Source organism: Rosa rugosa, chromosome 7, assembly GCF_958449725.1.
Source record: "Rosa rugosa chromosome 7, drRosRugo1.1, whole genome shotgun sequence".
Taxonomy (NCBI): Eukaryota; Viridiplantae; Streptophyta; class Magnoliopsida; order Rosales; family Rosaceae; genus Rosa; species Rosa rugosa.
In genome coordinates, this window is record NC_084826.1 from 38,712,394 (window position 1) to 38,733,740 (window position 21,347).

The 21,347-nt window shown below is 40.9% G+C and overlaps 2 protein-coding genes and 1 long non-coding RNA gene across 7 annotated transcripts; all 3 read left to right on the forward strand.

The window, feature by feature from the left end:
* The first annotated feature begins 984 nt into the window (after positions 1 to 984).
* LOC133721840 (protein VAPYRIN-like) lies at positions 985 to 2,965 on the forward strand. Its single transcript, XM_062148581.1, has one exon. The coding sequence runs from the start codon at positions 1,153 to 1,155 to the stop codon at positions 2,788 to 2,790; it is 1,638 nt and encodes a 545-aa protein (XP_062004565.1). The 5' UTR covers positions 985 to 1,152; the 3' UTR covers positions 2,791 to 2,965.
* Positions 2,966 to 8,740: 5,775 nt separating this feature from the next.
* LOC133723347 (uncharacterized) lies at positions 8,741 to 11,539 on the forward strand. 5 transcript variants are annotated; one of them, XR_009852940.1, is made up of 5 exons: positions 8,741 to 9,422; positions 9,495 to 9,586; positions 9,660 to 9,731; positions 10,466 to 10,548; positions 11,298 to 11,539. It is a non-coding gene; the product is annotated as an uncharacterized LOC133723347 (long non-coding RNA). The 5 variants fall into 5 exon arrangements; XR_009852942.1 differs by lacking the exon at positions 11,298 to 11,539 and adding an exon at positions 10,617 to 11,271; XR_009852941.1 differs by lacking the exon at positions 10,466 to 10,548.
* Positions 11,540 to 15,604: 4,065 nt separating this feature from the next.
* On the forward strand, positions 15,605 to 20,437 carry LOC133720232 (5-methyltetrahydropteroyltriglutamate--homocysteine methyltransferase). Its single transcript, XM_062146443.1, has 11 exons — positions 15,605 to 15,763; positions 16,679 to 17,032; positions 17,134 to 17,221; positions 17,431 to 17,558; positions 17,660 to 18,051; positions 18,130 to 18,293; positions 18,607 to 18,687; positions 18,813 to 18,979; positions 19,073 to 19,178; positions 19,307 to 19,759; positions 19,848 to 20,437. The coding sequence occupies exons 2-11, from the start codon at positions 16,683 to 16,685 to the stop codon at positions 20,214 to 20,216; spliced, it is 2,298 nt and encodes a 765-aa protein (XP_062002427.1). The 5' UTR covers positions 15,605 to 15,763; positions 16,679 to 16,682; the 3' UTR covers positions 20,217 to 20,437.
* Positions 20,438 to 21,347: the final 910 nt, after the last annotated feature.

The window sequence follows — 21,347 nt, forward strand, 5'->3', positions numbered from 1 at the left end:
CCACATCTTCATCCCACATCTTTAGGGATTCAATTGTTGAATTTGGGGCCTCAAATTTTTTTTCGCCTTGAGCCTCCAAACTCACAGGGCCGGCCCTGACCCTATTTTTTATCAGTAAAAAAAAGATAAACTAAAATTCAGAGGATGAGATATCAATAGCAGGTCAGCAACATCACACATAATGAGCATACTGTAGTTGGGGGATCGTTTAAGCGATGCAACATCGTAATCAGAGAAAAGGTCGTATTTTATAAAATGGGAGGGCAAAGACATGGCTGCAGAGACTCGACTAGGAAGCGAATCACATTAGAGGTGTAGGGCAGGGTGACAAAAGCTAGCTTAACAATCACAAACCAAATCGTGCCACATGGCAATGATTAACAAGGTTTTAGCTATATGTTGTTGGGCTTAGTCGTCTTCCCAGCATGTACAAATGACACCAAGCCACTTAAACATGGCGTCTTTGTACATGTTTGTACATGGGATTGCTCATACTTAATTGGGCTTTACAAGATCGAGTCGCTGCCCCAAATGCCTTGTTTAATTGTACTTGCTTATTATTCTTGTTATGTGCTATATGTTCACACAAGGGTTTCCTATTATATTAAAACAGATGAATGAGGCAGAACGTACCCTAAATATTATAATGTGGCTGTCTCTTATAGAATTAGTTTATACTCTAGGAATTTTCAAGGAGATGGAGCATCTTGTTTCTTTCTCCTCTCCATTGATCCCACTTTGTGAGCCAATGACATCGACTCTCGCTAGAGTCTGATTGGAGCAACAACAATAAAAAAGATTTCTTGTGCATAAAATAAAACAAGACTGAAAGTGACTTGGCAGAAACAGCTCTGATATTAACTTTCTGTTTTCCTCAATTCAACAAAACAGTGAAAATTGGTACACAACTGCTTCTTTGTAGTTTGTATGAGACGCCGAATAGAACAAGTCAGCATTGTTTTTAACGCCCACATTTGGCATCCTCTCGGCAAAGCCGGCTTTCACATTCCCTTCCTCTTAACAACGTACACCCAGGCCACACCAAACCTTCACCTTCACTTTCTCCGTTTCCTGAAACAAATAGAGAGTTGAGATTTCAATTTTCAAGCAATACATAAAAAGTGATTGACACCAAGAGTGATCGACATCAATATGGACCGGCTCATAAGCTTGGAGCCATCAAATTTCGTTGCAATACGGATCGAACCAGGTCAGAAATGTTACGGCCTACTCACTTTGCGCAACGTCATGTACACCATGCCTGTGGCCTTCAGGCTTCAAGCCCTGGTCAAGAATCGCTACACGGTGAGGCCTCAATCCGGGATCATATCTCCGCTCGAGAAGCTAACCATTGAGATCGTATATCACCTTCCACCGGGATCGGGCCTCCCGGACTCGTTCCCTTATTGCCATGACTCCTTCCTTTTGCATAGCGTGGTCGTGCCCGGAGCAGCCATCAAAAACTCTTCATCGACTTTCGATGCGGTCCCCAGTGACTGGTTCACAACAAAGAAGAAGCAAGTGTTCATAGACAGCGGTGTGAAGATTATGTTCATTGGTTCACCTGTTTTGGCACAACTTGTGTCCGATGGTTTGATGGACGATATCAGAGAAGTGCTCGAGAAGAGCGACCCTTCATGGAAAGCAGCCGACTCTGTGGATTCGGATGGTCAATCTTTACTTCACTTGGCTATTGCTCAAGGCCGACCCGACCTCGCCCAGCTGCTTCTCGAATTCGAGCCAGACGTGGAGGCTCAGAGCCGTTCGGGGTCGAGCCCACTTGAGGCCGCGGCTGCTTCGGGTGAGGCTTTGATAGTCGAGCTTCTGTTGGCTCGTCGTGCAAGCACTGAAAGATCAGAGTCCTCCACTTGGGGACCTATCCACCTGGCAGCCGGAGCTGGCCACGTCGAAGTTCTGAGGCTTCTTATAATTAAGGGGGCTAATGTTGATGCTCAAACAAAAGACGGAAACACCGCCTTACACCTAGCAGTGGAAGAGCGCAGAAGGGACTGTGCGAGGCTTTTGCTAGCGAGTGGTGCTAAGGCCGAAGTTCGTAATAGCAAGGAGGGTGACACCCCGCTGCACATAGCCGCAGGGTTGGGAGATGAGTACATGGTCAAGCTGTTGCTGCAAAAGGGTACTGCCAATAAAGATATCAGAAACTACGCCGGTCGAACGGCTTATGATGTTGCCGCAGAGAATGGTCACACCAAGCTCTTTGACTCCCTTCGGCTCGGAGATAGCTTGTGTATAGCGGCCAGGAAAGGAGAGGTGAGAACAATTCTGAGGGTGCTGGAGACAGGGGCCGCGATCAACGGAAGAGACCAACATGGGTGGACTGCTCTGCATAGGGCGTGCTTTAAAGGCAAAGTTGACGCCGTGCGAGCGCTGCTGGAGAAGGGTGTGGATGTGGGTGCTAAAGATGAGGACGGATACACGGCATTGCACTGCGCAGCGGAATCGGGGCATGCGGATGTGATAGATATGTTGGTGAAGAAAGGAGCTGATGCTGAAGCCAGGACTAATAAGGGTGTGACTGCGCTGCAGATTGCCGAGTCTTTGCACTATGCTGGGATTACAAGGATTCTTATGACACATGGAGGTGGTGCAATAAAAGATCAGAACATGGCACAGATTCTGTCTCACGCTTCAGTTCATTCGTTTGGGAAGAAATCCATGGGCGTTGAGGAAGAGATGATCAAGGGAGGGATGATGGTGAGGAAAAAATCGACTCGAGCTAGAGCTCTTCGTGGTAGCTTTGATCGTTCTGTGCCATTGGCTGTGCTTTAATATTTCAAATTAGGCTTCCTGCTGTCATATTTTTAGCTCAAAACCACTCTGCTAGCTTTTTGGATAGATGAAAGATCGAGTTGTGGACTCATTCAATATAATATGTTCATTCTATAAAAAAGAAAAAAAATTGCATATTTTGTTATTAATACAAAGTAATAAATTTCTTTATCAACGTGCGCACATACTCTAGGCCAATATTGGTTCATGTGGCAACTCATCTGGTACGAAATTTAATATGAATGAAATCGAGAATAACTCAAGTTCTGAAGAAAAGTACTGCTTAATTGTTACACAAGAAAAGTTCTGAAGATAAATACGAATCCACCTGTTGGGCGAGGCCAAACACCACCATTTCTATTAGAGTTTTCATATATGACTCGCTAGCTTTCTTCAGACATAACAGCAATCTTTTTAAAAAATAAAAAATAAATAAAAAATTTAAATCCCACCCTTCCGTATTCCACCCTCGTCATCTTAAGATGCAAATGAGGTTTGAACCTGTTATTTCCACAACCAACATGTCACAATTCACCCGTTTACTGGTCATTTAGACGGTAAACAATAATTTGATGGCAGGGTATGAAAAGTAAATGATGACTGTTACATTCCGTACCCCAATTTACCCGTTTACTGGTCATTTCGACGGTAAACAATAATTTGATTAACTTTTAACTTCATTTCGATACTTTTAAGGGCTCCAAAAGTTGATTTTTTGGATCGTTCATCATTTGAGAAAATTTTCTTCACGAAAGTTGTAGAGGACATTAAACCAAATTTGTGGACACGTGACACGCTCAAATTGGAGTTCGCATGACAAAGTTATGGTCAAAAACGTGAAAGTTACTGTTTCAGGAAGTTTCTACAAATAGCAATTTTCATTTGGAAACTCTTCATTTTGGGAAGTTTCTATTTAAGCCGAAACCTCTCTCTCTCTGTCTCTCTCTGTCTCTGTCTCTGTCTCTCTCTCTCTCTCTCTCTCTCTCTCAGACCCAATTCCTGACTCGACCCTTTTTACAACCCAGCGAGTTCCGCCGCCGTCCGGCCACCACAGATCACCAGACTAGTCGGGTTCAGCGCGCCTCTCCACGACCACCACCAACTCTGGTTTGCATCGGAGGAGGAGTTTCGAGGTAAATTCTGATCAAATGGCTTAGAATCTGACTTTGTGATAGCTGAGAATTTTGTTGGGCTTGTTGAAATGAACAATTTGGCATAGATTTCATGCCCCAATTTGGGGTCAGGGTAGGCGGCCTGTGTAAGCTTGTCTGGCCGTTTCTAGTGGTCTGCCTTGGTATGTTGGGTAGAGCTCAGTGTTACGAACGTGTTGATATGCTTTTTGTTTGGATTGGTAAAGTTTTGGGAATCGATCAGAATTTTCGAATTTTCGAGTTGTGATTCGAGGACATCCGACCGTTGAATGGTCTTCAATTTTCATTGGGATCTTAAAATAATTAAGTTGGTGAAACCCTTGGAGTTTGGGTTGATTTCGATGTGATTTCAGATATTTGACGAATTACTTGTGCGAGGGGTTTTCGGGTTTCGTTTTAGAATAGTATTTAAATTTTGCATCATCGTTTACAAATTATAATTTTGTACAAGACGAGGTACTAACCCATCGCTCGACGAGGATCCATACGCTTGGTCACATTAGGCATATACTGTGAATGGACTTTTGATTTTAAACGATGCATGCGTTTATTGTTACGAATCAATTATTTATTTAATTAGCGTTTTAATCGAGCATATTAATTGGTTTCGGATATTATTTGGTATATTGATTGGATTTTGGGATATGAGTTTGCTATGATCGGATTTGGATTTATGATTTATGATATTTTCAATGAATTATCTTCCGATGTGATTTCCTGAATTAAATATATTTTTATTCGTTGATTTTGAGATTTCTAGAAGATTTTTGAAAATGGGGTTTTCGATGGAGTTATATTTACCTTTTATTTCTCGACTTTCGGTTTTTGCATTGAGAATGCTTTAGTGATGATTACGGATTTGAACATATGATTTTACTTTACTCTCGCTTATTTGTGTATTGATTCAAGAATATCTTGGCGTGTGGGACATGTCGTTGATTTATTTGATTTCTCATGAAATTTTTCCTTGTACAGTTGGGAATCTTTACTCGTGACTTCATATGCGAGATTTTGGGGAGGTTTTATGAAATTTACTATTTTCGAATGTTTTCTTCACCATCCTTGAATTGATTTATTTTAGTTCTCCTCCTCAGTGAGTTGCAGTCGAGGCTCCTCTTCATTGTGTTTGTGGGTCGAAGTCGAGGATAGAGCCTGGGAGGCTCCGACTTGAGCCTGGGAAACTCTTTTATTGTATGGTGACACTTATCTTCCCCATGTTACATGTTTATACTTAACCATCGGGGCTGGTATGTTTTTACGGAATTTCAAATTTAAAGAGAAATGTTTTACAAACGTTGCATGCATCAAGATTTTATAAGTTTAAATATGTGGAAAATATATTTAGTTTGAGTTTCGAGGAAATCTCTTTTTCTTTGGTTAGGCCAATTCCCAATTACTTTAGTTTTATTCTTTCGGCTTTTGTCCTCTTTTCTTCTTTGCAGGGAACAAGTGCACCACCCCATTAGTGTTTGGAATGCCAAAGCCTTCCTCCACATCTAGTGGCGTTGCAGCCACCAGAGCTTCCACCAACTTGGCTCTCTTCCCTGATCTAACCAACTCCACTGGAGACTCTCAATGCAGCTTAAGAATTTGGATCGACAAAGTGGGAAGTTGAGCATTCACCTGAGTTGTTCCTACCGCTTCACCCTAACTTGGGATGGCCCGCAGATTAGCCACCAAAAAACCTGTCAACTATACTAGCCTCCTGGGTTGGCAAAGTAGCTCTGCTACCGCTCCTCCTTGGACTTCCGCGGTCATAACCTCCTTGGGGTTAGAAACCCTAGTTTCCACCGCTATCTGATACCCAACCTTCTTTACATCAACCTACCCTGCTCGCTTTCCGGGCCCCAAACCCAGCACTGGCACAATAGTATTCTTCAACATCACAACCTGCTTAACCAGAAACTAATCGTACCCATATGATCCATGGTTGAACCACCCATAGGCCTGGCACAAGCCCTTTACCTTTTTGTAATGCAGCTCAACCTTTACCGTCATTGCAGAGGCGAATCAAAACGACCGTGCTCTCTACAGTAGCCGCTGTATGTCTACCACTACCCAGAATCTTTGTTCGGCTTCACCTCTCTGCAACGCAAATTGGTCTGCTCTCGAATAGCGACCCATAGATGTTTCGAACATAATTAGGGACCCTTCCGTCCTTAGTCGCAGCTGTAGCTTCTTCACCACCACCCAGGTTTCCAATGAATAAAGCGGCACCGTAGCCACATCCCCCAACCCATCATACTCCGTGAATAGTACCATGTGACTATTAATTTTAGTGCCATGGTCTGCCTTGGAGAATATGGTTGTACTCCTCCTTCCGCTTGAACCTAAATTGGAAGTGCCCGTCTTCTTAAGCAATGATCAACAAAATCCTTCAATCCCCAAATAGAAACTGGAGTTCCGGGAAGTCCCTTGTCATCCCAAGACTTTCGAGTCAATACCCTCCCTACCAAATAGAAGGAAGTTTCGGCAATGGCCACTGAGCCCAACTCCCCCAGATCCACAACATCCTCAGCTGTGAGTGCCAGCGCTGCCGACAGGCGCGCAGCTATCTCCTCAGCCATCAATGGCAGATTGAAAATTCCAGAAGAGGACTAGAGAAATCCAATCTTTCTCAACCCTAGCAGATGCGCAAGCGTGCAGCTAGGTTAAGTGTCACTCTAGTTCGAAATTTTTACATCATTATCGTACTTGAATGGGTAGCAAGTAGGTAATGTGGTCTTCCCCTTTTTTTGGGTGTCGATGGATGGAGTGTCTACTCTTCTTCTCCATTTCAATGGCAGAAGTCAATCCCACACCAGATGAAGTGGATTATTCCTGTTTATAATCACTCCTTCAAATTAATGAAAGCTCATTCAATGATAAAAAGAAAAATAAAAAAATTGATCAACTAGTACAATCAATTCTTCATTTTATTTTGGTTTATAAAATCCAAGCCACTGATTTTTTTTTTTTTGTTCTAGTTGGACCTCCAAATTTGATATATGGACATCTCCTACTTGTTAAACCTCACATTCACTTTTTTAAATACTTAAAAAGCTAAAGCGTGCTCTTCCGCGCCTCCAAGCTCCTAAGCCGCCATTGGTAGTGCCTTGCGCACCACCCCACAGCCGTCTTACGGCCTTTCTCCTCCTCTCCTCCATCTTTGTTCTCAAATGGCTTCTCTTGAGGAAGTTACTGCAAGCTTCCAAGCGTCTCTTGCCCTAGCAGGAGATGATGTAGTTGATATAACTATGCTGTCACGTGGAAAAACTAGAAGAAATTCTCAAGCCTACTTGTTGGGAAGATCCCTATCTCCCAAGCCTGTGGAGATCAATGATCTTCATCGTCACTTTCGTAGGATTTGGGTGGTGGAAAAAAGCTTCAAAATTCAAGAGAGATCAAACTCCCGTTTCCTCTTCTCTTTTGATCATCGTGGCGACCTGCGCAAGGTGATTAGGGGAGGGCCTTAGAATTATGCTCGAGCTCCAATGGTGTTGATGGAATATGATGGTGTAACACCAGTTGAGAAGATCCCTCTGAACCTACTTTACTATTAGGTACGTATCACTAATATCCCTCCTGCTTATGAGAAAAAAGAAACTATCATGGATATTGCTACTATGGCTGGCCATCCCCTTGAACTTGATGAAAAGCTTTTTAACAACAAAGGGGAGATTAGGGTTAGGGTTAGCCATAATATCCTGAAACCAATTTTTTTGGAGAAAAAGCTGAAAATTGATGATGGGGTTGAAGAGGTAATCCATTACAACTTTAACAACCTCTTTGGACGTTGTGAGGATTGCTTGTTGGTCTTCCATCCTACAGGTTCGTGTACTACTGCAGGAAAAAATAAAAACACGACTGTGGTGCAAACTCATGTACCAAAAATTGATTTTCTGAATAGGAATTTTCTGGTTGATGGCATGCCATTTACTTTTAAATCCTCTATTCCAACTGCTGTTACTATATCACCTTTTGTGAATCTGAAAGATACAGGGGCTCGTAAGGCCAAAAGGTCTATTGTGCTTCGTGAGCCTGACACAAGAAAAGATAATGTTTTAGCTATTGTGCATGTTGAAGAGCAGTTGCCCAATAAGAGAGGTAGGCGTACTCCTACCCCTTCACCTCAGAAAGTTCAAACCCCAATTCTGATTGATGAAAACAGAGGATAAGTGGCTCAACCAAAGAAGCTCAAGATGCCTGAATTCACCACCAAATTTACTGCAAAATCTTTGGGGCTTCAGGAAACTCCAGGAGGTTTAATGGTGCCAGTTGAGGCTACAGAGACAAAGAAGAAAAGGGGGCGTCCTCTTGGAGCCCGAAATAAAAATCCACTTGTGAGCCCCTGAAAATTTTAGTTAATTTCCGAAAGTAATTTCTTGTCAATAAGATTTTTCCGCAAGGTGATTTAAGTGGAGGAAATGACTTTGGACATTGTTTTAATGTCGAGACCACCTAATGGGCCTTATGATTTGAGTTTGGGCCAGAGTTCTTCGTTTTGAGCCTAGAAGGTTACTAAAGTTCATTGAAGCAAAAGATCGTCGAAGCAAATTTGAAAGGAAGGCAAATTGAGTGAAGTGAAGATTTGAATTTTTAGTTTCAATGAAATTGAGTTTTGGGCCTAGGACGAAGTCGAGAATTAATTTAGGAAGTTTCCGACGAAAAACGAATAAAAGAAAAGTTACGAGCCCAAAACCGAAAGCAGTAAGCTAGGAGAGTTTCGTAATTTGTCGCAAGGGCGAAATGGGTATTTCACAGACATAAGTATAAATAGAAAGCTGGCAAGGGAAACCCTAGATTCCCATTCTCTCCCTCTCTCCTCTCTCGGTCGCATCTCTCTCTTTCTTCCCCGACCTCACTCTCTCTGCCAGCGCCGGAAACTCCATTTCCGGGTACCCGCTCTTGTCACCACAACCACCAATCGATCCAGCATCCAAATCTGACCCAAGCCTGAACCTTATCGTCGACATGCATCGCCGCCAGCCTCCGCGCGCGACAACCCAAGGCTGCGACGCCACTGTTGCTCGACCTTCATCGATTTCCAACCATCACCTCGCCACAACGACGCCACCTCCTGACTCAGCAAGCAACGAGGAGCAAAACCAAGAAGTTTCGCCACCCACCCAAGCCGGAAAACGACGTACGAGTTTCGCCGGAACACGGGGCCTTGCATGTCGTCGTTTTTCAATTTCCAGCCATGCCTGGGCTACCCGACCACCATGGATGTAGTAAGCGCCTAAATGTCTAGAATAGCCCCTTACCTAGACCTCTGATTTCGACCGGAGCCACCCAGCACCGCTGTGAGAGCCACCGGCTTACCTTTTTCGTCTGGTAAGCTATATTTCGTCCTCTCCCTTTGGATAATGCCATTAGTCCTTGTGAATCGAAAAGCCTAATTCACTGCTCTCGGATTTGGAATGTGAGGTTTGTGGAATCTGGAAAATTGAAGCTTTGGAGAAGAAATGAGCTACTGGGTCAGTTTCGAATCGAATTAAGGTAAGAATCTCGACCTGTGTTTGGATGGAATATTGGGTGAGGGTTGTTCATTGATCGTGTATTGTCTGCTAGGAATTCAGATGGTTAATGGATGTGGATTTCTGCGTTTTTGGAGTTTTGGAAGAGAGGAGCTGCTGGGCCAGTTAAGTTGATGTTGAGGAATTGTAAGAAACTCGAGACCATGTCTTGTTTGTGGATTGGTTGAGAATGGATTATTGATCTTGTTTTGTCTATTAGGGATCTGAAAGGTTGTTGGTGGTGGAACTGCAACTACGACGAAACTGGTTTCTGTTTTGGAAAAGAAGAATGGTAAGGGGACTGTGCATTCTGGGATCTATATGGTTGTGTGTTGTTTGTATTGATAGAAGTTATGGCATTACTAAGTAAACAAAATGAGATATGGTTGGCATGAATCGGCTTATTGAATAGAGGAGAATTGTCTTGAGAATTAAAAGGATGAATTTGTTATCAACGTCGAAATGTAAAATAAGAATGGAATCGGTAGTTTGGTCAAATGCATGAGAAAAGTGGTGAATAAGAATGGACCGGTTTTGGATAAGTGAATTAATATGTGGGATGTTCAATTTAAGGTCCGTGAATGAAATATTCCAAACCTATCATATCCCGAATTTATCGTATAATGAAATTATTCGGGAATGGTGGTTGCTATTTAATTGCTTAAGGTTTAAAGGCTAAATAAAATGAGGTCAAACCGGTTGACCGAAATTTTAATATGGGAAGAAGTGTGATCACCATATCTCGGATAAGCTTACAACGTTAAGTGGATTATTTGGGAATGGTAATTGTTGTTTGTTTTCTTAAAGTAGAAATGCTAAACAAATCTTGGTCAAAATGCTAAGTATAATCACCATATCCTAAATTATTCAAATGCTATATCATTTGGATTATTTGGGAATGGATAGTAGATTTTATGTTAAAGGATAATTCGATGGACCTAAAGAGAATTAAATGAATGCTTTGGTTGCTCGGTTAATTGGTTATAGTGACGTCAAGTTACTCATTGGTTTAATTTTATTATAAAGGACCCGAGCGTGTGCACTTGGATTTGGATAAAGGATCGAAAGTCGGGAATGAACCCAAATGTAGACGAGCACTCTAATTCCAGGTAGGGTGAGCTGTCCCTTCCTTGTTAGAGGCTTTTCTATATGTGGAATACGAGCACTCCAATTCCAGGTAGGGTGAGCTGTCCCTTCCTTGTTAGAGGCTTTTCTATATGTGGAATGCTCTAGTATATTAATATGTTGCCTGCAAGTACGTTTTTGGTTGTTCATTGGTCGATGCCTCATGATATCCGTGTTTCCATAACTGAAAATTGCTTATTGTGAAAACCGAGGCTAGACTTGCATGTTGAGATACTATACCCTTTGTATGTTTGTACTTGTGACCTGAAAGTGAATGGGACCTAGACGCGTAGATTCCTAGGGATCCCACGATGTCGATAACCGTGAACCTCCGGAGGGGGCCGTGCTCCTATGTTTGTCGAGGAAGAGTGAGTACAGACAGTGAACCAATCATAGGAGACTCAGGGCCAGGAAATGGACACTTTCGCTACTTGTAGTTACAAGGACTACAGAGTAGTTGGCCGGTTCTCGAAGGATGACGAACCAGGTCGGTCACCGATTTGTTTGAGTTTAGCAGGCAGGTAAGTATCTCGGAGCTCCAAATTGTGTGAAGCATACTGCATATGCTTTATAAAAGAAATAAATGTTTGTGGTTGCCTCTTTTTAAAGTATTTTTGATAAACGTGCACAATATTATGTAGTATTTTCGATTATTATTACTATCTTTCAAACCTAGCATGGTTGGGTCGGCCCCTACTGGGCATGCGAGGACGAAAGCTCACCCCTACAACAGTGTGCAGGTTTCGAGCATGCGGTCGGGGAGTGTACAGAGGAGGCACATGGCCCGGCTTGGCGCATTCTTCTTTAATTTTATCAAAAGAAGGTTTTGATCCTTTATCGGATTTTGAAGTAGCTTGTTTATTTACTTTTTATTTATTTCCTACTCGTTTACCAAAACTTTGAGAGGCCCGTAACCCTGGGGCGCGTCTCTCGCACTTGTAGTTACTTAGTGATTGGTTTTTCCAAATTGGGCTCCGATTGTAAGCCGAAAACTCATAGCCCATTTCAATTTCCGCTTTTGAAAATATGTTGTTCGGTTGCTAGAATGATTTGTCCAAGAAAGTGTTTTGTAAACCAACAATCTAAACCCAAAGGCCTTGCGATTTCGGGTTGATGAGTTATCGGGATGTTATTCGTGACATGTCGGTTTCTCATTGACTCGGGGTCGCGGCGCTGTGGGACCCCCCTCTCGGGTCACCACACCACCAAAGACCAAGAATGAAAAGAAACCTGCTTCTCCATTGTGTCTCACCGATTCACCATGTTCCTCTAGCCCTTCGGGTAAGGGCAAGGGGAAAGGGATTGAGTAAGCTGTAAGTTGGTCTTTAGCTTGCACACTAAACTCTGCTATGTTTTTGCACTAAATATTTGATCATTCTGGCGCACCACAATTGCGTGCATTGGCAAAGGGAGGTTCAAGTCAAAAGTATTTTTTGTAAGCCTAGTTGTTTGTTTAGTTTTTTGGCAAGCTCTTGAATAATTGAGCAAGATTTGTAACAGTGAATGGTACCAGGTGTTCTTATGGACCGTTCTGGCCGTTCTATCAATGGAATTTATTTGAACTAAAAATAAAAAAAAAACTTAAAAAGCTAATTACACCTCCTTAATTTTACCACCATACCCTTGAACAATTAAATATGTATCTTCAAAAGTTTTTTTTTTTCTATTTTTTTATATCTCTATCAATTCAACCACGAAAAATTTTGTGAGTAACCTGCCTACATTTTTGGTGTACCTTCAGTGACGGAAGTAGAAAATTATTCTTGGAGGGGCCGAACAAGTAGACAATTACAAAGATTTTTCTGTTAATCCAGATCATAGTAGTTTTGTTTGTTTTGCAATATGGATGGTTGTAGAAAAGACTTTTGGTTCTCAAATAAAAAATATGTATCAATTAAATCTATTAAAAGGAGTTCACCTTAGATCTTAATTAGTAATAACTACACCAAAATATTCAATACATTTTTTTTTTTGATCGGGTAGTTAGCTGTTAGCAACTCACACACCCATGCAGTGGTATCCCATCGCCAGGACACCTGCACCGACATTGCGGTGAAAGCCAGGCAAAGCCAGACTAATCCACTGCACCGCAGACGCACGAACCCAAAGGGTCTCTCAAATCTGCTGGCCACGAGATGGAGCTGAGATTCGAACGCTAGACCTGGGGGTTCCAGACATTTAATACATTTAGTTTAAGGAAATTCCAAATCAGATTATTTGAATTTACTTTTGTATTAAATGATGGGGCCATGTATAGAAATTAATTATTTTTACTTAGTTGTTTTAGGTAAATTATAAAGTTATATAGGTGATAGAAGGAAATTCTGAAAGAAAAAAAAATTGAATGTTATATTAAAGGAAGAGGTAAGAAGAGTAATTGATTTTTATTTTCTCTCTCTCTCTCTTATCATTATTTGCCTTTTTATTTGAGTTTATAAAGTCTATTAATAATTAAAAAAAACGAAAAATTCAAATATCAAATTTAGAGTTGCAATTAATTTTTTTTTTTCTTTTTCTTCAGTAAATGTTTTATTTTTAGTTACAAGGGAAAAATCCAAACCATCGATGTGTGTGTTATCTTCCGCATGATAGATTGAGGCAGTGAGCGAAGCACCACCGACAGTTAGGCGCGTGGCACACACGGTACGATCGACGTCTTCCCGCTGAATGTGGCCGGGTTTGCGTTAGGCACTTAGGCATTCAAATTGGCACCGACATTCACATGAAACTGATTTCACCATCTCTCTCCGGCCTCAGCTATCAGCAGTCTAGTCTCAGACGACCTGGAGCTCGAGCCTCGAGGTCGATCTCCCTCTTAGCTAGCTCAATTAAGCAAAGCTCAGATTCAGATCTGGGGGACCACCACCGCCACCACCACCGCATTCTAATTGTTATAAAGAGTAATGAAGCGACGCTGTCAAAGAAAGACCCACTAATCCAATTGGTTAATCTCTCTCTTTCATGGGTCAATGTTCATTTATATGGGTATGGCTGGATGCTAGCTAGTATCGGTGACCGGTTGTGCTTGTCGATTGGAACATGCATGCTTCGATCGGAACTGAGAGATATGGGGTCTGAGAAAACAGAGAGATCCATGGAAGAAGATGAAGTCATGAAACAGAGAACGATAAAAATTTCTTTACTGTAAATTATGTTTGCCACATCAATTGCACCCAAACTAAAAATATGCATGCCACGTCGTCAATGCCTGCTAACCCATTATCGTATGTTTCAAGTTAACAATCCGGTCCCGTCCCCCCCACCTACTCTCAACAACAAAAACATAAAACATGTCTTAGGCACCATCATTTCGTACTAATCAAAGGGTACATTAGGTATTTAGTACAATTATACATAGACTAACATAAACGTTATCTCCCAACCATGCTACAACAAGTGGCCCCGTCACCAACCCCCACACAAACTTCACACTTTCACTCACCAACTCCCCAAATTTTTTCTTCTTTTTTCCCCCAGTAGAGTAACTTTTTCCTAATTTTTTTTTTTTTTACTCTTCGGAAAATCACTTCAAATAGAGAAAACAATATATGTAGGCAGTTTGAGGCGCGTGGTGATGTGCCAATGATTCTGTGCAGTCAGCCTATGATTCTGTGCGTTGGCATGGAACATTTTCGCTACGACATCGCCGTCTTTTGAGTAGGTGTTGTTTGATATCTAACCCTTTGAAATGGTGGCCACTAATGCCAAAACCATTTTATGTACGTTTTTCACAAATGATATCTAACCCTTTTCTATTTTTTTCTTCTAATATTGGGTGGAAGAATTTCAAGAGGGATATTATTGAACTTATTTGGTTCGAACTACCACCGGTATTAATTGTAAATTTATTTTTTCTTTTTAAGCAATAAATATTATATTTAATGACTGAAATACAAACATACACGGATATGGACCATGTACCTAAAAAAAAATAAAAAATTAAACTTAACTAAATAATCGTATGAAGAGCCCGTTTTATATCTCTTCTAAACCAAACTAAAATAAAATAATAGAGGAAAAGAAAATCAACCTCAAATCTCAAATTTCAAAGTCTCAAGCCCAAAATCAACTCCCCGCCACATATCTGGGTAACAATGAGGAAGACATGGACTACAATTGGATCTGAAATATGTTTTTTAAAGTCCTCACTACGTTGTGTGATTGTAGAAGGAAAGAAGAAGACTAAACCTTCACAATAGTTGAAAGTATTGCGAAAACTAATCAAAAGGGAATAGCCAAGTTATTAAAAAAATGGCAGTCAAATCTCAAAAGAAAATTGGCACAATAACACCAGACTCGCAAAATATACATTTTGTTCTTTTTATCAAACAGAGGTGTAAATTAATCCATTAAATAGGTAGAGAGAGGCAAACATTACACAGTCAACCCACCCGCAATGGGCTCCTCAAAATTAAGTTACTAAGTAGAGATATTAGCAAAACTAACTAGAAGCACCCAGCCGCGCTTAGCGCCATTATTATGCAAAAGAGGACCAACAACCGCTTGAAACCACTCGCAGCCTAAGATCAAACCCATTTATGAGGCCAAATACATGAGAGAATTGAGTTTTCTTTCCAGAATTATCTATTCAACAAAATAAGTTGAGAAGTCATGCCTTTGATTGTGTTGAATTAGTGTAGGAGAAGTTCCATTGTTTGAGATTTTAGTAATTTCTGTCATTCGGAAAAAAGAAAAAGAAAAGATTTTCAAGGAAAGCAACGGATATAGAAATCTTTAGAAAAGAAAAAAAAGAAAAAAAACCGGTAGAAAAGAATAAAAAGACCCTAAACCCCATCTCCAGTTTCCACTCCTCACCTACTCCGAAATATGTATAGGTGTGGGACCCCCAGGGCATTCACCTACCGCAGCTCCAATATCCCATCGCACGAGGACCCAAAAACAAGCGCGTGAAATAAAAAAAAAGACCCCGGATTCAGCGATCTACGATTTTTATTTTTTTGAGAATAAGCGATCTACGATTCCAGTAAAAAAAGCTAGTAAAAAAAAAATGTCAGATCTAGCAGATGTCACGAGCACGTAAGTGTGGAGTGATTTAGCTATAAATAAGGGGAAAGGGTGAGGCATTCGAACTCGCTCCGCTCTCTTCTCTCATCTCCGAAACCGACTGGATATAGAGAAGTAGAAGAGAACCGATAACCAAAGAACCAGTCAAGTCCTCCCCCTCTCTACCTCCGAAAGGTACGAGCTTTCTTTCTCTCTTTCTCTCTTTTCCTTATTATGCTGCTGCGCGCTCTCTCTCTCTCTCTCTCTCTCTTCCTCTCTCGCCATTTCCCAATGCCAACGTGATCTTCTGCCTCCGTGCTTCTCCCCCCTTTCGCTCTTTCGTTTCCATTTCTCCAAGGTTTTCATCATTTTTCACTGAGATCTGTACTGGTCAGTCTACCAATTTTGAGATTCTCGCTTCGTCTCATGTATTTTTACTTGTTTGCCTCAACGAAAAATGGCCCGGCATTAGGTTTTTGTTTGCGCTGCATTTTCTGTTGCAGATCTGATTTTGGCATTAGTAGATCTGCTATTTGGCCTTTGGTTTTTGCACTAGATCTGAGTTCACTAGCTTCGGTGGAGTGTTCAAGTGACCTCCATTTCTCTCGGCTCAATTCCCTCCTTTAAACATTAGATCTACAACTTCTCTTTGAACCTCTTGTATTCTCTGTTACGAATTATGATGAAATTCAGTGCCCTAAGAATTAGATCTATTAGTGCCAAGTTTTTTCATTTGAGGTTGTATGTTTTCTGATTGGATTTTGTTAACATGTGGATATCCTAGTATTAAGTCATTGTTTTGCATGATGAATATGTCTAATCTGATTTCGTTACGATATCATAACTCTATTGCGATTTCAGATTATGATAGGATTGAATACAAATCACCGATTTGTTGAAACTTGTGCAGACTCCTCAAGTTCTAAATTTTGATTGAATGCATATTCATTTGATTATTCAAAAGCAACTTTAATTAAAATTTGAATTATAATATTTCTTGTTTTTAACTGCTTTGCATATTCATCATGACAATTTCCAGAGAGATCTATCAAAGATGCATAGTGGTTGATTAAGGAAGCTAATGTGTTTCATGTTGATCTGATTCTACAGAGAAATGGCGTCTCACATTGTTGGATACCCTCGTATGGGCCCCAAGAGAGAGCTCAAGTTTGCCTTGGAATCTTTCTGGGATCGCAAGAGCAGTGCCGAAGATTTGCAAAAGGTGTCTGCTGATCTCAGGTCTTCCATCTGGAAGCAGATGGCTGATGCTGGGATCATGCACATTCCCAGCAACACTTTCTCTTACTACGACCAGGTGCTTGACACCACTGCAATGCTTGGGGCAGTTCCACCAAGATATGGTTGGAATGGTGGTGAGATTGGATTTGACACATATTTCTCCATGGCCAGAGGAAATGCCTCAGTTCCTGCTATGGAAATGACCAAGTGGTTCGATACCAACTAGTACGTGATCTTATCCTTTTCTACACTTTTGCTTTTTTTTTTCTTCCAAATGTTATGAATTGGAATGATCAATGCTAACTCGGCCTAATGTATTGATACAGCCATTTCATTGTCCCTGAGTTGGGTCCTGACGTCAAATTCTCATATGCTTCTCACAAGGCTGTTGAGGAATACAAGGAGGCTAAAGCGGTGTGTGTTCAAGATTATTTTTTATTCATTGTTCTGCATGTGGTCAAGCGAAATTATATATTGGTTAATGTCTGATGGGCAATCTTGGGTTTTGCTTCGTAATATATGCCATGTGTGTGGTGAATATCTGAAAGGCAATCCTACTTATCAATACGCATTTCAATTATTCATCTTTCCAGAGCTGTTTGTAATTTTTCAATCTTTTGCAGCTTGGAGTGGATACAATCCCAGTCCTTGTTGGTCCAGTGACCTACTTGTTGCTGTCCAAACCAGCAAAGGGTGTTGAAAAGACATTTTCGCTTCTCTCTCTTCTAGGAAAAATCATTCCTATTTACAAGTAATAATTCCCATTGTCCTTGTATCTCAGATTCATTGGCTTTGCGTTTTTTCTGTGCAACTTATCTTGTATGTAGTGATCTAACTTTAATGACTCTTTAGGGAAGTTATATCTGAGCTTAAGGCAGCTGGAGCTTCATGGATTCAGTTTGATGAGCCCACACTTGTTATGGATCTTGATTCTCACAAGTTGCAAGCATTCACTGATGCTTACTCTCAGCTAGAATCAACTCTGTCCGGCTTGAATGTTCTTATTGAGACCTACTTTGCAGATGTACCTGCAGAGGCATACAAGACTCTCACTTCCTTGAAGGGTGTCACTGCCTATGGTTTTGATTTAGTTCGTGGTTCTAAGACCCTTGAGTTAATTAAGAGTGACTTCCCTAAAGGAAAGTGCCTCTTTGCTGGATTGGTTGATGGAAGGAACATTTGGGCTAATGATCTCTCTGCTTCCCTAAGTACATTGCAGGCTCTTGAAGGCATTGTTGGCAAAGGTATTCATGTTTTCTGCAGTTTTTGGTAAATGATGACAAGAAATTGCATTTCATTAATCATTTATCTGTTCTGTGCAGACCACCTTGTCGTCTCTACCTCCTGCTCTTGTCTTCACACTGCTGTTGATCTTATTAATGAGACTAAGCTGGACAATGAAATCAAATCGTGGCTCGCCTTTGCTGCACAGAAAATTCTTGAAGTTAATGCTTTGGCAAAGGCATTGGTTGGTCACAAGGATGAGGTATAGCCTTTTATTCTTTCACTACAACTGATCCAGATTTGTTTTGTAAGGCACAAATCATGTCTTGGTTTTATACTTGATTAAAATTGGTAGTACTGTATAAAAAAAGCGCTTGGGGGCACTACTGTGTGTGATGTCCATAAAGATAGAAAAAAGTTAAAAAGTGTAGTATGATTTGAAGAATTTTGATTCAATGGTATACCTCCTTGGATGCAACTGCCTTATGTTATATTTATAGTAGATTGCAACTTTTGCTTTTATGATTCAGTGGTTCTTTTAATTTGCTTACTCACCTTTTGTGCTGCATCATCAGTCATTTTTCTCAAGCAACGCTGCAGCTCTGGCTTCAAGGAAATCGTCCCCAAGGGTGACCAATGAGGCTGTTCAAAAGGCTGTGAGTGCTTATTGCCTTTCTTGTGCCTTTTTTGTTGTGCTAAGTTTGTTCTGTATTTGCAGTTGATTTTTATTTTATAAAATTTTTGTTACTTATTATTATTATTATTTTCTGGGTATTTTCAGGCTGCTGCTTTGAAGGGTTCTGACCACCGTCGTGCTACTAATGTAAGTGCCAGACTTGATGCTCAGCAGAAGAAGCTTAATCTTCCAGTTCTCCCAACCACCACCATTGGATCATTCCCTCAGACCATCGAACTGAGAAGGGTTCGCCGTGAATACAAGGCCAAAAAGTAAGTAAAGCTGAATGTTCTATTGTTTTCTTATACAAAATGTGAAATTGTTAAAACAATTGCTGATGTATGCTGTTTTTTCTTGTTCTTTAGGATCTCTGAGGAGGAGTATGTCAAGGCCATTAAGGAGGAAATTAGCAAAGTTGTCAAGCTTCAGGAAGAGCTTGACATTGATGTCCTTGTTCATGGGGAGCCTGAGGTGAGCTTTCATTTATTAAATTCTGTCAGGAAGGATGAAGAGAAACCTGTTCTACTATTGGATGGTGAATTTTGGCTTTTCATTCTGTATGTGAGACTGCAATTCATTATTGTTTATTCTCATGGCAGAGGAACGACATGGTTGAGTACTTTGGGGAGCAATTATCAGGGTTTGCCTTTACTGTCAATGGGTGGGTGCAATCTTATGGATCTCGATGTGTGAAGCCACCAATCATCTATGGTGATGTGAGCCGCCCAAAGCCAATGACTGTGTTCTGGTCATCTGCTGCTCAGAGCATGACTGCCCGCCCAATGAAGGGAATGCTTACAGGCCCTGTTACCATTCTCAACTGGTCCTTTGTTAGAGTTGACCAGCCCAGGTCTGAGACTACCTACCAGATTGCTTTGGCCATCAAGGATGAAGTGGAGGATCTCGAGAAAGCTGGTATCAATGTTATTCAAATTGATGAGGCTGCGTTGAGAGAAGGGTTGCCTCTCAGGAAGTCTGAGCAAGCTCACTACTTGGATTGGGCCGTGCATTCATTTAGGATCACCAACGTTGGTGTCAAGGACACTACTCAGGTCTTTTTCCCAGTTGACATGTATTTTTTTTTTTTCTAGTATATATATGCCTTGTTGTCTTAACTGCTTGTCTCTAAACAAACCACAGATTCACACTCACATGTGCTATTCCAACTTCAACGACATCATCCACTCAATCATCGACATGGATGCTGATGTGATCACCATTGAGAATTCTCGTTCTGATGAGAAGCTCCTGTCGGTCTTCCGCGAGGGAGTGAAGTATGGTGCTGGTATTGGTCCTGGTGTTTATGACATCCACTCTCCAAGAATACCATCAACTGAGGAGATTGCTGACCGGATTAACAAGATGCTTGCAGTCCTTGAGACAAATATCTTGTGGGTCAACCCAGACTGTGGGCTTAAGACTCGCAAGTACGCTGAGGTGAAGCCAGCACTCAGTGCTATGGTTGCTGCTGCCAAGCAACTCCGCACTCAGCTTGCCAGTGCTAAATGAATGCTTTGATGAACGGCGGCTTCAAAAGAATTCAAGGATTCTATGCATCTTACCTGGATTTTACCGGTCATGTTTGATTGTTTAATAACTGTGTGATGAAATATCTTAGTAGGCTTTGTCCTTTTACGGGCAATTTTTTGTTTTTGTTTTCTTCCTTGTTATATTTTGTATTTTTGAGGCTCTGCCTCCTATCAATTTCAAAAGGCATCAAGCTTGGTTTATTTCTTGAATGATAAATGAAGAAATATCAATAGCAATTTGTTACCCCTGGTTTTGTCAAAAATCCCTTTTATTGTGCGGGCACTTGCAACACTAAGGTGACCTCTGAGTACCCTTTTTTGGGTTTTGGTCCGAGTCTTTTATTGAAAAAAGTCAAAAACTAATGGTTAAAATTACTAGTGGCGAGCTGATCAGCTGTCTCAGTTTTCGGTGGGCCAATTCAGTCCCATCCATAGTGTTTCGTAAGGGGAGCTGATATTCACTCCCTTTTCGTTAAAAAATACCGATCAAGGTGATCAGTAATTGATTAGTAATTTCTAAGAGCAACTCAACAGTTTCTCTATAATTTTTGTATTATAGGAAAACAAAAGTCAAAGTTTTAACATATTTTTCTTCTTCAACTCCAACAGATTCTCTATTTTACAGCAATCTCTAAAATCTTCATATTTCTTCTTAAAATTTTAAAGATTGCTGTAAATTTAGGGAATTTTTTTTTCTCTTTCCTCACTATCCCTGAAATGGGAATAGTTATAAGGAATCTGTTGGAGCAAAAGAAGCTTATTTTTCCCGAAAATAGAGAAAAATCAAAATATAGGGAAGTTGTTGGAGTTGCTCTAACACAAAAGGTTGTGTGAATATCATCTCCTTTGTAAAATGTCATTCCGAAGTTCTTGTTTCTTTCAAGTTATTTTATTTCTTATTTTCTAGTAAGCTCTTCATATTCATCGAAGCAGCAGTGAACCATTACCAAACCCTCCTGGCTTTTTCCATATGTGCAGCATGGACGCATCTATCACTTACATATCCTCCTGGTCATCACTATCAGGATTGCCTAAAACTCATCTTGAATCAACTAGATTAGGCTTGAGGAAACCTAATCCAACCGACTACAAAGATCTTCCGTTACTTTCT

Excerpts from the sequence above, each read along its gene's own strand:
- LOC133720232 (XM_062146443.1), top strand. The coding sequence starts at position 16,683 with ATGGCGTCTCACATTGTTGGATACCCTCGTATGGGCCCCAAGAGAGAG. Across the intron at positions 17,559-17,659 it reads AAAATCATTCCTATTTACAA|GGAAGTTATATCTGAGCTTA; the intron begins GTAATAATTCCC and ends ATGACTCTTTAG. Across the intron at positions 18,980-19,072 it reads CGTGAATACAAGGCCAAAAA|GATCTCTGAGGAGGAGTATG; the intron begins GTAAGTAAAGCT and ends CTTGTTCTTTAG.
- LOC133721840 (XM_062148581.1), top strand. The coding sequence starts at position 1,153 with ATGGACCGGCTCATAAGCTTGGAGCCATCAAATTTCGTTGCAATACGG.